Below are 15,983 nucleotides of genomic sequence, written 5' to 3'. Positions count from 1 at the left end.
AAAGAGGACGATGCTGAGCGTGAAAGAATGATTACGGGCCACTGAGCAGCTATAGCGCCAGATTTCAAATGTGATTACCTCGAAACGGAGAGGGACATAAAGTAAAGTGCAGTGGGTAACGCATTCGCTTGTAGAAATTGCCCAGGTGATGGGCTATTTTCGAATCTAGGTGTAGGTGTATTTTGTTTTGTGTTGGGACCCGTTGCCTTACTTGTCAAACGTGAAACACAAAAAACTTTGACCTTAAATAGAAAATATAAATAGAAAAAAAATATAAATCAAAACTAAAGCGAGCACTGATTGTCATCAGTTCACAAAGACCTAGAAAATTAAACAAGTTATACACAATAGTGGGTTATTACTCTCTATGCACAAGAATGTACAGAGTAGAAATTTGATGTTCAACCCAAATTTTTATTGTTGTTTGTGTCTCCTTATAGGAAGGTGAAAAAAGGTTGACTTGGCCTCGCCAGTCACAAAATTGTGTAGTTCGTGGAGCAACCATCGAATTGGCGGACAGAGTTTATTGAAAGGTAGCATACTATTCGCTTTAGAAGCTTATACAAAAAATTTGATAAATTATGGGAACGTCGTATCTATATAACAATATCTAGATAACATACCAAGCAGTTCTTTTAAACGCGAAGCTTTATACGCGAATATAATACAAACATCTCGCTGCAACGATATATCAAAATAGGAAATATATATTATTATTATTATTACTGTTATTATTATTAGAAATCAAAATATACGTTTTTTCCTTGCAAGCTTCTACTGTCAAACGTAGTGGTTTTTAGTATGGTGGCCTGTTATTTGTTTTCGGATTTGTCAGTCAGGCACTTGATCTCTATCATTAAAGCCGAGAAACACAAACGAATACTGATTGTAGCTATAATCAGTAAACATTTTTTACAGTTCATACTATGAGTAGATAACTGGTTACAATTTTGTCATGATCTTTGAAGAAAATTATCCCGGCAGCAAAAATAAAGCTATTTACCGCCATTGAACGGGAAGTCATGGTTGCAAAGACCCAAATTCCCGTGCGAGCTTAATTTACACAATATATTAGTATCGCACGATTCATAAGACATTGCTGTGTACACTTCCAACTGCAACATGCACATGTTTACCCTGTACATATATGAATTATAATATCAAGTTTTATTTCGCAAAGCCGATCTATTGTTTATCCTTAATCGCAAATCATTTGAAAGATCTTTAACACCCTCACCCGATAATGCTTTTGAAAGGTTGGTACGCGATCTAAATCAAACCAAGCTTAAATGAAAATTAATAAGAAAGAATTAGCTTCTAACGCGATTATCTGTTTGCTGGTATCTTATATCTTAGCCCTGAGTTTTTTTTTTCGCGGAGAGCACAAATTGAAAAAAAAATAGGCAACAGGACATATTCTATTTTGATCGTTTAAAGCAATTAATCCTAATTCTGCAGCTATCATTGCAGAACGCAGGTAGATAGATAACAATAGGCAGCATTTCTCATCTTTACAGTAGCACTTTTACCTTGAGGTCAAAATAATCTCGTAGAACTATAACATATTTATTATCTCAATTGTGCCTACTGAAAAATATGAGCCAACGCCTATTTTATTTACTGGATATTATGCACTATATAAGCCTCAAAGCCACTGTAGTGGTAATTATTTAATTATTATGTCAAATCATCGACAACGTATTTATATGCGTTTGATGACTTGCAAGCCCGAAAATGATACCAAAATGACTTGGTTTATTGATTAAAAGATCCATGCGTATGTATAAATTATCATTAACAAAATACAGTTTTTAACTAAATAAATAGCTGTAAAGAAATAGCTGATTTTACCCTATGAAATGTTCTTGCTTTTCTGCTAGGATCACGTCCTAAGACCGCTGAAACTTAAGTTGCTCAGAGCCAAATTTTCTTCGATTAAGAAACATTATTGGTAGTACACAACTACGTACCGGTAATACAATTACGTAGTCTTGTAATATTGTGCTTTTTAATTTGTAGTGTAAAATGTTTTGATAGTTCTATGTGTGTGCACTAGAAATATAAGCTATAAACAATGGTCGGAAAATGTGTTGCGCGAGTTTTAGTCAAGAGGGCGAAAATGCAGGGCAGATTATGTTGAAAATATAGCGTTCTCAGACGCACTCTTCGATGCGTTTTCCATCGTCAAGTTTTCGCGTCCGCTTTCTGCTTTCGAATCTCACTTCAGATGGCTGGCTTCCAGCACGGAACGTACGTCGTCATAGTTTTACCCAGATATTTTTACTTCTCCAACTTAATACAGGCTGTTCAAGCTTGTAGGTACAGACCATGCTTCGATAACAATAGGAAACATCTCCAAAGTATTTCTCCGTATTGGTGGCTATTCCTAGCGGCCAGTAACCGCTTGTGCCATTTTTCCTTATCTTCTCTTGGTCATCCGCGCTGCGAGCTTTTTGATGATATCTTTGTTGATAGATCTTCAAGACAAGAAATGCTCTGACCTGACATATGCGGACATGATAAAGATTCATAAGTGAGTTAAGTAAAGTTATACCCGCTTATATATACGCTCTGCGACCCGTACCAGTCGTTTTAAGACTGCCATAGCTATTTCAGTATGCTAGACCAGTTCCTACAAATTGCGCAAAGTCCGATTGTCATTTGTGTATGAAATAATTAATTTGAGTCGTTCATATTTTATATAAGTTTCTCAAGAAATCTCTGCCATTACATTGGCTCAGATACGATTAGACTGGCTTGTGTAATCTCTGCGCAGAAACTTACATGTAATCAATTTTAGATCGTCATAAGCAATTTTTGCGGAAGATACTCTTGTTTCTAATAGCTATATGCAAAACTCGATACGTATATTGATTCAGCTGATGAAATCGTCGTAAATATTTCAAAATGTCTACATTGAAAGAGCTAATATGAAGAGAGAACAAGCTAAACTTCAAAAGAGTCAATCATCCGATAAAATGGAAATGAAGAACACGTTTGCAAAATGCAGGGGCTGAATTTAGCACAAGCTGTTCGCGTCTGCAATGAATGATACGGTTTGTTTAGCGAAATGCTGAAAATGCTTCGTGGATGCAGTTACTCGGTAAATCTCAATTCGATCTGATTCCAGAGTTTCTTGATAAGTATTAGCAACAACCTGACCATATCTCAAAGCGGATAGTTAATATTTTTGGATAGTAAGGCCTTGGGAGGAGTTGATTATATATTCGTGCACTAGTTAACAAAAAGATCATATGTAGCTCGACTCAGAGCTCATCGTCAGTGTTGTCCGGTGTTTCGGGTTAGGCTAAGATAGCAGAAGAGAACTCGGCTTGAACCCTCACACCATCAACTCGACTGTTAAGAAAGAGCGCCTGTGTCCTGCGACGCGAACGTATCCCTGGAAAGTGGCAACATCATGCAAGACAATACACTGCTAGATTGTAAGTCGCTACAAAGAGATAAAAAATTAGGTTACAACATCCTGTCGTTAAACTAGACCTTTTATGGTGAGCCGATCTTTTTCGGTTGCCGCTAATGAATGTTTAATAGTGTGTACATATTATCGGACTCATCTGTCGCCATTCACCCTCATAAATGTCAGCCACATGATGGCTATTGTGGACACTTTTGTGACGACGAACCTACTAATGCAGATTCAGTTGACTTAAAAGAAGTGTTATTTGATAACGCTCAGCCGGTGGGAAGAGGCCACTGAGCAAAAGAAGATATCAAGCTTTGTTTGTTATCTGTAACAGCAGGAGAACATTATGACGGCTGACAATACATTTCATTTGTCTTAAAGAACAACCCATTGACCTGGTCTTGGCTGCCCTGGGAGAACCGACACTCGGCCACCCGCTAACAACACAGCTGCACTAAAATTGTGAGCTGTTAGCGGAACTGTAATAAAAACATCGAAAGATTGGACAAAAGGAACATTTTACATGTCTGTTAGGAAGAACTTCGCATACACTTTTTTAATATCAAAGATAAACTATGTACTTAGCTTGATAAGTTATTAAATATAATGACAACGAGATATATGGTTTGTTGAAATTAAATGCAAGCAAAGCTACCTTAATAAAACATGTCTTTATCATTTTAGATGACCGTGCTGATAAATTCCAATTATTAGGTATTTCGATAAGTATGGCGGAAGTTCTCTCTGTTGCATACGCCTTTAACACCACCCCGAGTTTGTTAACGACCCTCTTTTAAAAATATCCTCTAATATATATATATATATATATAGGGTCTTTTAAGCGCAAAGTCGCAAGACAAAATTGCAACCTGTGGGTGTTATATAAAATCTATTATCACTTTATCATGACGCAGAAACGAAATAATCAAAATAATTATAAATGTTGAAATTCCATTTAAGTTAACTGAACAGGGCATTTCTGAGATTTATTTGCATCTGACTTTGGTCCTTTTTAATCATTAAGCAGCAAGCAGGATCCTTTCTCCTAGCGAAAATGTGCGCACACAGAATTTTTAGACTTCATTTATAAGCTGTTTCCGAGCTCTTCGACGGGATCGAAACAAATCCTCTTAATGGATTGACGCGGCAATGAAAAAACTGTGGTTCCGAATATCGCACCGTTTCAGCTTGATACATGCATTGAAGTTCCAAATCATGATGTGAGATAGCGAACGTTAACTTTTGATTTCCTATAGTTTTATCCAATCATTTGCTTGTGCAAAAATTTTCCATCACAATCACATAGTGCCCTTCTCTAAATGTTTATTCTGCAATTTCTATCATTATTTGACATGCATTTTTTTCATTCATCAATATATACCTCGCTATTGTTTATTTGGTTTTCATATAATCTTCCCATGTTAGAATTTATCTACGTTCACAGTGAACTCCCCTAAAACACAAGCCCATCCCCTTTTAAAGGATCTGATTACTTGAAAAATCATACAGGGTCTTGGGGGTATCGAGATTTATATTGTCTCACCTAGCTACGCTCAAATTCACTTTGAGGCTTGGCGCTTTTCAATACGAACTTCGCCAATTGTGTTTTTCTTCATAGTAACCACGAAGCGTACAAATATTTGCAACAAGTAAAAAGTGCATGTAAAAATTTAAATGAAATCAAATAATATCTTTGATAGAGTGTAGGGACTAATAAAATCTATAGAAAAGTTAGCAAACTTCAAGCAAGACAGATAAGTAAAAATAATGTTATAGAATTATTGTTCGAATACTTGGGTAGTAATCGTTCTTAGTTAAAATAGCCATGATAGATTCAGGTATTCATTTTGTGATACAGATGTGTATAAATTTTATTACATTTAATTTTCTGAATTCACTTCTTTTAAAACGCTGGTGGAAGCTTTTTTGAAGCAAAAATATAGCTTATTATTTTTGTAAAGTTTTTTTTTAAAAGTCAGTCTTATAATAGATAAAAAATTATCTATTATCAGGCTGACTGAAGGTTTGTCCTGCAGATTAGAGACGAGGACAAATTGGTAAAGTGTGCGCGGTTTTCCTCTATGCGTGCCCTTATTCTGCCTCAGTGTTATATGCACGGTAAACGCTTATTTAGCTTGATCAGTTCTTTTTTCTAAAATAAATGTAACAATATCTTTAATATGATTTTATAGAATGTAAAAATGGTCATCTTTGGACTACCGATGTACTCTAATGAATGAATTTCCTTATCTTTGATAAGAAAAAACGAGTAACTACTTCGATACTCCAAGCAGTTCAGGTTATTTCAAGCAATTCACTGGACGTAATATCTAACCGACTGCCCTTGCTATACATAAGAGCAATTTGCCTTTGAAAACTATACATCTAAATAGTAGCATTGATAAAACTGTCATTATTCTTATATTTTTTGTACTATTTATAATGTGAAAATATATGTTTGTAAATATCCCGTGTTTAGAAGTTCCAAGTAATGTATTGTTTCTATTGGAAGCCAGTTGCTGGCGAACGTTTATCCCCTTTCTTCTGTTTTCGACATCCGTAGCGATCAAATAGATATCGCACAAGTCTCATAACTCTAGGCAATTCCATTGCTTTTAGAGCATTATGAGAGTCATCCGCACTGTTCGCCAACATTGTGAGTGGCGAGTACTGACTGGCGGTAATCGGGTAATCGGGTGTTCGCTGTTCAACCGTTAGTTACAGCCTCGCGAAGCTTCTCAAAAAAAACTATCAAAAGCATAAAGAAGCAGTATACGAAGTCGTCTCAGAAGGCCTGTCGCACTATAATTGATATTACAATTGTAACGTGAACATGATGGTCAGTATTAAGTAATGGGCAACCAACCCAAATCACTGTGTGAGTTTACATTATGATACAACAATGACCTAAAGAAAAATCATATCTACAAAATTTTCATTAGTTACCAGACTGAAGGGCAGAAGAAGGTTAAACGGGTCATCAAACTTTGGAGAAGACATCTTTTGGTGCTAAGAATACAAATGTGATTTAGTCGACTCAAGAATAAAAACCTTATAGGTAGGCTTAGAAGGAAGAACGTAGTATTTTTCAAATACCCTCTGTTCTGATAGCGTATTTGAAGATCTCCTTGCTGCTAAATCTTTATGCAGTAAAAATCATGTTCGACTTATACACGTTTCTGCAGTGTTTCAAGTGTATATATATATTATATATATATATATATATATATAATCAAACTTCCTCTCCATTCAAAGAGTGTTAAAAACAACCCTAAAGAGAAGGCTAAAATCTCTCTTCAGCTATTTAGGGAGTTCTGCAAATATTAAAACGGATGATAATTTGTTGACGCGAGCCCCAAGCTACACAGCTGATGCATGAGAATTTGCCATTAAGGTTCCCTCAATTTTTGTCGGGTAACTAAATTTGTATGTGGCATTGTTGTGGGGAAAGGCGACACCTGTTCATTAGTTCCGATCGATTTTTTCAGTGGCCTATTTTGGCCTTGTTAATTGTTGACAGCATAGGTCCCTCAAAATACACAATTCCTTTCCAATCCTACCAAACACACGTAAGCACCTTCTTTGGCGCCATAGATGTAGACCACATTATTGGTCACGTACAAATGATATCGTGTGTCATTTCGTTTTTTTTTTTTTCGTTTCACCCGCAATGAACTGCTTTAGAAGTGACTCAGTTTTGTTGTGTTTCTATTAAGCTTTTGCTGACGAAACCACGATTGAGTACGTTCTTTTGCGTCAATTCGAATAGTATCCATATATTTGCTTTTCTGCATTCAGTTAGCTCGAAATTATTTAGAACTATTTGGCAGTAAATCTTTAATTACTCGGTGATATCATAACTATTCAAGCGTCGGCGTTGCTGAGGTTCATCAACTTCTTCCGTAACTAGTCGGCCACTACAACTTCTATAACGAAAATCATCGAAGCACCTTTAAACGGTTCCTTCTGATAACGTGTCTTGATTATAAACAGTACACACTTTTACGGCCCGGCCAGTATGTTTGCTTTTATCGAAATAAAATTGTGAATTATCGTGTAAATTATCGTGTGAGCGCTTTATTTCAAGGTTGTATAAAAGGCATTGCGCGATATCGACCTTAAATTAAAACTCGACGCCGACCCATAATAGCCGCGTAAAGCTAGAAGTTTAAACTATATGCGATATAGTTTTTGCCACCTGATGGTTTCAACGTCACGCGACGGCAAACACGGCCACCTCTCTCATGATTTATACTACAGAATTCATCTGAAACATTTAACGGTTGGCCCTTGCTTGCTTTTCCGGTGTTTAGTACGAGCCGAATACAAATTGGGTTTCTGCTCTGAATGCATTCTTGCACTGTTTAAAAGACTTTGTTCTCGATCCTTCCACTTAACGTCATTTCGGTATACGTATTCATATTGAATGTTATTATATTGAATTGTTGTTATATTGAATTAAACACAATAGTTAAGTATCGTTTAAGTAGTTCCACGAAACTCAATTACAGAGAGATTATATTTAATTACTCAAACGCTTACCTACTTATCAAGTAGAAAACGCAATTTGTTCGGGGAAACCGAAATATTATAGTAATCATCAATAATTTTATTTTTGTTGCTAAGCTTGTTGGCCTCTTTATATACTATTTACAATTCGATTTTATCTTCAATGACTTTCGTTATCATATCAGTGTAATTTTTAATAATTTCTCTCACTCTCCCGCTTATACTGTTGTCCCTATTTTTGTTCTCTATTTATTACGCTTAAGTTTACTGTTTGAGCCGGGTTCTGAAACGGGTACCAGTTTCTATACCATAAAATTGTCTCCTTCGCACAATTCGCTATCAGTATACAGTCTACACACAACACACGTGGTTTTTTCGTTCGTACACACTCAAGTCCGAACTTACTTAGAGCGTTCAGTTGTACTTTTCATGTTCCTTTCGGCTCAGTGCGCGATATCGAACTGTCTACCCATATAAGTTGCACAGAAAGCGTTGCTCCAACTCCAACATGTCATAGCCTTAACCGGTCGACGTCTTTCGCTTGTGACCCCCTCTACTAACAGCGTTTCGCTTTTGACATTACAGCCCTTAATAGGATCTCTTTATTTGATGCTAATTGACATATATGTGCTGCGGGAAAGTTGATGTGTTACAGTAATTCCTTGTATAGTCAAGGAACCATGGCCAGGGCTGATTGCAGCCGAACTTGTCCATATTTTATGTTTTCGTTGGGTAGCCTCTCACATCATACAAGTATTACTATAAGCACTAATGTTATGGTACTAATTGCAGAATGAAAGTAATCTAAGGGACGTTGGCCTGTACTGAATTGACATGAATGAATCATTATTGAGTATAGCTGTTGTTCCATATTTATATGGTTCTTTTATCTATTCGCATGGATTGCGCCAGCCGTTGGACAGTCTAACATAGAAACAACGATAGCACCGACTCATCGTGTTCGTATATAGAGTTCCTCTGTGTTTTCCTTTCAACACTTTCCTTTTGCAATAAGTACGTACTTGGGAATATCGCACGTGTCCCTATTGAACTCAAATGGCGTTAACGAACAACGGAAATTCCATATTGCCTTTGATTAGAATTTACAAAGCAATGAATGTGCTGTGTGTGTATTACGCGATTCGGATTCTCAGTCTTTATGGAATCCATTGCCATTGGAACAGAATGTTTTTCATTTCACAGCGAAAACATATGTTTCTATGAAAATGCTGATGAGATATCGTGTTCACTGTAGCAACATTTCCGGCAAGGCCTAGTGCGCAATCTGCATGTCATCTACGGATCGTGGTGGCATCCTTGCGTCGCGTCGGACACCATTTATGCTACTAGTTACCGTATAATTCTATTACCACTATCTACCCGGGATATCAGCGTTCTCAGCAGATTTCGTATATCCTGTTTTCACCTGACTTCTAATTTTTGTTCTTCTTGTCACTTTCGTATGTACCTGTACGAATATTTACACGCAGATTATTTCAAACGGAATTATAATATTATTGCTTCAAACTGATTATAGCTGTTAGGCGAGACTTTCTGACTAGAAGTTCACAGCTGAGTCTCGTCAAGTCATCACCTTTATCTCTTATTGGCCGTCTCATCACATTTGTTATTGTGAACCCTATAGTAATATACAGCGATAAGATCACTCCTTATTTTTATAGCTCATCATATCTTCATCGAGGTCATCATAGGACTGTTTTCGACATGTACACATTTTTTTCAGGCGCGTGTAGATGACCGGACAGTCAGTCAACCTAACAAAGGTACGATTACATGGGGCATCTGTGCAGAACTGTTTCATTGTCCGTTTTGCCTGCTTGTCCTCCAATATTCAGAAGTCTACAAAAATAAACCTTTGACACTTTGGGTCGGATTTTTTTGTCGGAATAATGTAACGGAGTATTAGGAACGGGTAGGGAAATCAAGATGATTGAATGATTTACCTTGAGTCACGAGTCGGCGGACAGCGCCAACAACCATGCACGGGGTCAGCCATAGCCCTTATATACACGTATACAAGGTTTATTCTGTCCACATAATTGACCCAGTCACGACTGCCAGGGTAAGCGCTTGGAAGCGAAAAGAGCTCATGAAAGGCAACTTGGAGGACTTAATATTCTATTTTGGTCTGTCCACCTATAAACATGTCATTGGTGTTGTTGTCACCATTTGGTTTGAGGGTGACTCTTCCAAGAGCAGATATTAAAGAAGTAACCCTTCGGCAGTTGTATAGCCGGTGCATATGCATGTAATTTTCCATACGCGATAGATTATTCTTAGTTTCATTGATCTCGCCTCCTAGTTGTGCTGCAACAGGTGATTACGCATGACTGGCTGACTGCTTTCACAGTGTTTCGACGGTAGTCATGCCGTGTACCTTAATCGTGATCCTGTTAGGATCCTGTACCGAATTTGTCGGGGACGCCGCCGGCCCGTGACCCTGAGTCGGTTGTGCCGACGGGGAGGGTAACACGACATGCGATGGACTGGGCCTCTGCTCACGCACGTGCTCGGTTGAGGCAGACCTTTCACACCCTGATTCTCTGCTCTGATAGGGCACAAAGATGCGAACCGCCTCGACTGGAAAACGCCCCGTGGGAGTGTACGGTGGGGTAGTCGTCTGGGTGCCCGTTGTCGCTCCTATAGATATTCGACCCTCTAGCGGCGACGAAGCTATCGTTGAAGCTGTCGTTGTGGCGGCAGTGGCCTTTGGAACATCCGCGGATGGCGTTAATTGCACCGTCGTTGTTTCCATGCTGGTGTCAGCGGCTAACGACACATTATCGTAGATAGAGGGTGATCGAGGCTGAAGGGGAACAAAATTTTATTAGGTAACATCGTTCACATTCTTATGTGGGATACATGAGAGTAGCACTCTACACCGTTGAAGAGGATTTTTCACCAACAGAGAGAACTGCTTAAGTTAAAAAGACTATTTAATGGCGATGTTGTTTCTTTTCATCATAAAACACCGAAAAATTTTTATTCAAGATTGACTTCCTAAGTGGTGAAAAGCGAGTGACCTAAGTCTTGACCGCCTATGAAGCAGTGTAAGCTTTCAAATATACTCTTAAAGCGTTTTTTTCAATATTTAATAATCTAAATATTAGTATGTCATGTATATATTCCACTATCAAATTTGTAGAGAAGAAATCATACGCATCGTACAGAGAGACCTACCTTTAGCGGAGCTGCCATTGTTGATGTGCTTTCGAAGTTCAATGTTCGTGTGCTGGACTCATCCTGCGTAACGGTTACTGACGTATCGAGAGCAAGGGAAGAAGTCATTCGCAGTGAGAGGTTTTCCACCACCGACGACGTATCTGAGTGCTCGCTTTCCACAAGGTTCGGAGATTTGCGAAGTTCTTTCGGTGTGAAACGTCCGCCTGCCACAACAAAATCGAGAAAGACAGAAGCGAATTAATGTCGATTAGAGTTATTAATCGTAAACAATGGTTGGCATTTTGGTAGTTTTTGTATATTATATTGTCCACGGGATAATTTCGATACGTATATGCCTCAAGAAATAATTTGCCTGCTAACTTTAGGACTCTAACGCTGTAAATTTTCTAATGTTGTAAGTGTTTTCTACAACGTTTCTTAAACAAAAACAAGTTATATTCAATTTAACGTATACAATCGTCCTTATAAATCCATCGCCGGTCGTTTTGATTCGTGTTTATTTCATATAACATATGAATAGCTTGCTGCGACGCTTTTAACTGTCCGCTTCATATGAACACCCGAGTAGTTTCCTTTAGTGATGAATGCCTTTTCGATGAGTGCCTTACTTAAACCTTACTTAACGTAAACGATGCACTGAGAACGTGATGAAACGCGTAGTAACCTTTAGGCACCTGGGTGACGCTACAACAATTTTGACTTCAATTCATGACTTTTTTGAATGAATTTTGACTTCAGTGATTCTGCGGTGGAAAAATGCGAATCATTCTATCTGAATTGAATGCGTACACGTCTAACATAATTCAAGTGCTATTTAATTTAAATGCGCACCAGCTTCTGATTTTGTTGATATGGTTTCAATACTTCCGTTGAGGACGCTTTCCGTATCTTCATTGATGTTGAGTGCACGCACCGAGCTACTCTTCCGATGCGAAGAAGTCGATTTTATTCGAGAGGTCTTTTTTGCTCCTCGGGGAGTTCCCAATACGCCTATATTGTCTACAATTCCAAACGGCCGCGTGGGTCGTTCCAACTCTCGGTCTTCGTCTGTGCACCTACGTGTTAGAAGTAGTTAACGATACAAGAAGAAACCAATGTTTAGATATAATTAAAAACTTATATTCGGATAGAATCAAAAAGAGCTTCGCAGTAATACATTCTAGGCGTATTTTACTAAATTGTGTTAAACAATTTTCAAATGTTCATTACCCAAGTTTGCATGACAAAATAGATTGTCAATCTGTCACCACGAGACGGACGGACACTTACGAGGGCAGCGAGAGCTTGGCTGTTTTAAGTTCTTGCATACATTGCTGAAGAGCCTCCATCGCTGCATCATCATTATAACCAAAATCCTGCTCGAGGCGGTATTGCAAAAAATGGACCAGTTGATCCATACCCATTCGCAGTAAATTCCGGCGATGCAACTTCAGCAATGTATACGACATGGCCGTTAGAACTATTTCACCCTCCAGAAGATAGACGTCCCACAAACGCAGGGTCAGCGTAAACGGGACACGATCAAGAAAGCACTAGACAAAGGACGAATTGCAGACAGATCAAAACCGTTATGCTGCGAATGACAACTAACAAATAACTTTCGGCTAAGCATAAGTTGGGGGGATTCATGTATGTTAAATAATTACTTGAGTAATTTTTAGTGCGTTTTCTTCTGGCGCTGGTACATACTAGCGAACATTAGAGGCAACGGACAGCCCGAAGTGAAAGCTTTATTTCGAAAAAACTATATCGAAATCGTACATGCCGCAAAAATGTCTTAAAAATCAGAGGTTTATTAAAAATAATTTCTGGTACCGGTTCTGTTAATGAGTGGTTCCAATACGTACCTGGAAGAACCATTTAAGCGTATACATACTGCTACCGATGTCATGCTTATCAAGGTGTTTTTTAAGCTTTGGCAGCTTCTTTGCGAGTATACGATCATGGTGCGCAGTGAAGCGCGCCAGCTTGGGAAACCCTTGGATAAAAAAGCCGTGCATCGCAAACTTGTCGGCTGCCATGAGCTGAGAAATTGCCCAAAATGCTTCCTCTTCCCCCATGTACATCAGTAATAGGGCTGCAATTTGGCTCATTCCTTGGCAGTATCCAACTTCTTGGTTGTACATAGAGTACGCGGCCAGCACATGGAACAGCTCCTGTTGCCTAGAAATTTCAAGAAAAAATTGATAGTATTAGCAAACTGCTCCTATTCGTGCTTCGCTAAATTGTTGCTCATCTTGTTGATTTATTTACAAAGGTAACGCAAACACAATCACGACGTGGGTGAGTCCGCACTATAATTATGTCTAAAAGCCGGCTTTTTCCATTTGCCAGGCTGACGTTATGTCCAGTACATAACCACGGCAGGAATCATAGTTTTCTAAATGCAATATTTATGGGTTCACTTACTTGATCGAGTATCGCTGTCGGAACATTTCATGATTGCGGTATGTGCGATTGATGTCAAGATCAATTTGGCGAATGTCGGGACTCTCTTTCCGAGCCAGCTGCTTCATCTCTTGGTACTTCGTTGGTTGTTGGGCGCTTAGTTCGTCCACGTTCAACAATAGCTTCCACGCATCCCCTCGAATCCGATCTGGAATGCCTTTGTACACTCGGCTACGCAACTGTAACCCAAGTATAGATTGTGTTCAATTATTGGCTTAAAGATTACATTTTAAAATTTTACTGATAATCGCTATCATAACAGTAAAGTACTTCGTTTGACTAGTACACATTAAACGGTAACCGATTGTTGTAGGACAGAACGGGCAAAACAGACTGAGCGTGACTGCGTTTGTTTTTATTTAAACGGGACGTTTTTTTGTGTGCCATCCTGTCCAAACGTAAGCAGCTACGAAACGTTTATTATTTATACTCATTCGAAAGCTGAACTCGCTATCTTGCCATAGAGGTCAGCAGATGTAAAACGCATTTTTATTATTGCACATTGTTAAGCATCAAGGTAAGTAACATAAGTTAATAATAAATAAGCTAATTTGCTGTCTTACGACTTGCGGATTTGCCCATAATCTCTATGGGCCTATTTCAAATATAGATGGTAGGTGTCCATGCAATGATTGTGATACACACACAACTTTATCGTAGGCCTGGTAAAAGTGTGCTTGGAGACAAAATCGATGAATCTTTATACTGTCATACAAAAAGGATGACAGCTTATTGAGAGAGCTTGGCAACAAGAACACTACGACTAATGGAAACAACGTGTCAACGTTTTTTTTTTTGATGGTACACGATGTATCAACAAACATGCGTTGCGTCTGATGGTAAGCAGCGCCTTTTATTGGCAATTATTCTACAGTACAGCCGTTGCTAGGGGGCGTAAACACTACTATTACTGACCGGTCGCCAGTTGGTCAAGAATGGTGGCAGACGCATGCGTTCTCTCGATTATGGTATCTCGATACGACTTTAGATTAATTAGAATGATTTCAACCAATTGGTAATTTGGAAGACGTCGCTGGATAAAGGGTCTGTTTAAAGTGTGATTATTTCTTCGATTAAAGTTACAATAACTGCCGCCATTGCTGCTATACTAGTGCCTTTAACCTGGTGGCGACAGATAATACTTGAAGCAAGCTAATTTCATGCAAAATGGCGGTATTAGTGAGCTTCTAATTGGCTTTAGCTGTCTATTGTGGGCCAATCACACAGGAAGTCTATGTCATTTTATACACACAATATCGATGTAAGTAGAGGGTGTGCTATTTAAGCACTTTTTCATAGCCTGAATTCAATTACACACACGATTCTTGATATTATTATTACAATTACACACACGTTTTTTGAATAGGTCCGTGAACTTAAGCTTAACGGTTTAATGCTATGATGCTATTCGTACACGCCTCCATAACTTATGATTTGCTTTCTATGTTGTTGATACCCTGAAGGGTTATTTTGATGAAAAGTAAACTGTAAAAAGCACCATAAAATCGTCTCAATTCAAGGTAACCATTTAAGTACCTTCGTTGACGCGTATCAAAGGGCCGGCTCATGAAGGATAGTCGTAGTTCATCTGCTTAAATGCGATTGAAAGTGGCTGCAACGGCGTTCGATTTTACAAAATCCATTAAAAACACAACTACATGCTAAATAATCGACATGTCTAACAAATGCTGTTAATAGTTTGATCTTATTTTTCTTCTTTAAAGCATGCTGAGAAAAAGATCAGGCTCTTTTGCAGACTAAAAGTCCATAAAGATACTACATCACTGCTGTATTTCGTAAGGGCTCACACGCCTTATAGTTGACCATATGATAGCTTGTACATAGATAATCGTTCGAAAATTTTTTTATTTTACTGACAGTGTCCATAATCGTAGCAACAAACCATATGATTCATCCGCTTATCTGACAAATAATCTGACGAATCCAACATCAGTGATGGAAATAATGGCAAAAAAAATCTTCGTTCTATAGGCATGCATAATCCCCATTAAATATCAAGAAGACCCAGCATAGTATTGCTTCTGTTTATAAATTAGTACTAGTAGAAAAATAATAGCCATGTACAAACCTATCTCGGTATTCATCTCAATGCGTGCACCAAGACTTACCTTCCCATACTTCTTTGGCTATTTGCAGCAACAGGAAACGGGATGTTAAATCCGGTATGCATGAGTAAATACGGAATTACGCAGATAAAGGTAAGTGCACATAGTTGGTGGTGTGTGTGTGTGTGTGTGTGCGTGTGCGTGTGTGTGTGTGTGTGTGTGTGTGTGTGTGTGTGTGTGTGTGTGTGTGTGTGTGTGTGTGTGTGTGTGTGTGTGTGTGTGTGTGTGTGTGTGTGTGTGTGTGTGTGTGTGTGTGTGTGTGTGTGTGTGTG

At 38.4% G+C, this 15,983-nt stretch overlaps 1 protein-coding gene and 1 long non-coding RNA gene across 3 annotated transcripts in view; one reads left to right on the top strand and one right to left on the bottom strand.

Moving 5' to 3' along the window:
• Nucleotides 1–148: 148 nt before the first annotated feature.
• Nucleotides 149–15,983, top strand: part of LOC111267880 (uncharacterized) — a 23,138-nt gene continuing 7,303 nt past the window's right edge. Inside the window, exons 1-2 of the long non-coding RNA XR_002684894.2 lie at nt 149–533; nt 15,743–15,804. This is a non-coding gene — a long non-coding RNA (uncharacterized LOC111267880). The remainder of the gene's footprint in view (nt 534–15,742; nt 15,805–15,983) is intronic.
• Nucleotides 7,991–15,983, bottom strand: part of RN-tre (USP6 N-terminal like RN-tre) — a 25,945-nt gene continuing 17,952 nt past the window's right edge. For both annotated transcript variants that reach the window (XM_022846437.2, XM_086971484.1), the window contains exons 3-8: nt 13,547–13,764; nt 12,985–13,300; nt 12,407–12,669; nt 11,969–12,192; nt 11,135–11,340; nt 7,991–10,760 (exon numbers count right to left, since the gene is read on the bottom strand). In XM_022846437.2, coding sequence (XP_022702172.1) covers nt 10,299–10,760; nt 11,135–11,340; nt 11,969–12,192; nt 12,407–12,669; nt 12,985–13,300; nt 13,547–13,764 — 1,689 coding nt within the window. In that variant the 3' untranslated portion in view covers nt 7,991–10,298. The remainder of the gene's footprint in view (nt 10,761–11,134; nt 11,341–11,968; nt 12,193–12,406; nt 12,670–12,984; nt 13,301–13,546; nt 13,765–15,983) is intronic.

This window comes from Varroa jacobsoni, unplaced genomic scaffold, assembly GCF_002532875.2.
Source record: "Varroa jacobsoni isolate VJ856 unplaced genomic scaffold, vjacob_1.0 scaffold_1233, whole genome shotgun sequence".
Lineage (NCBI taxonomy): Eukaryota > Metazoa > Arthropoda > Arachnida > Mesostigmata > Varroidae > Varroa > Varroa jacobsoni.
Note: the sequence above shows the minus strand (reverse complement) of the source record. Positions and strands in the feature narration are given on the sequence as shown.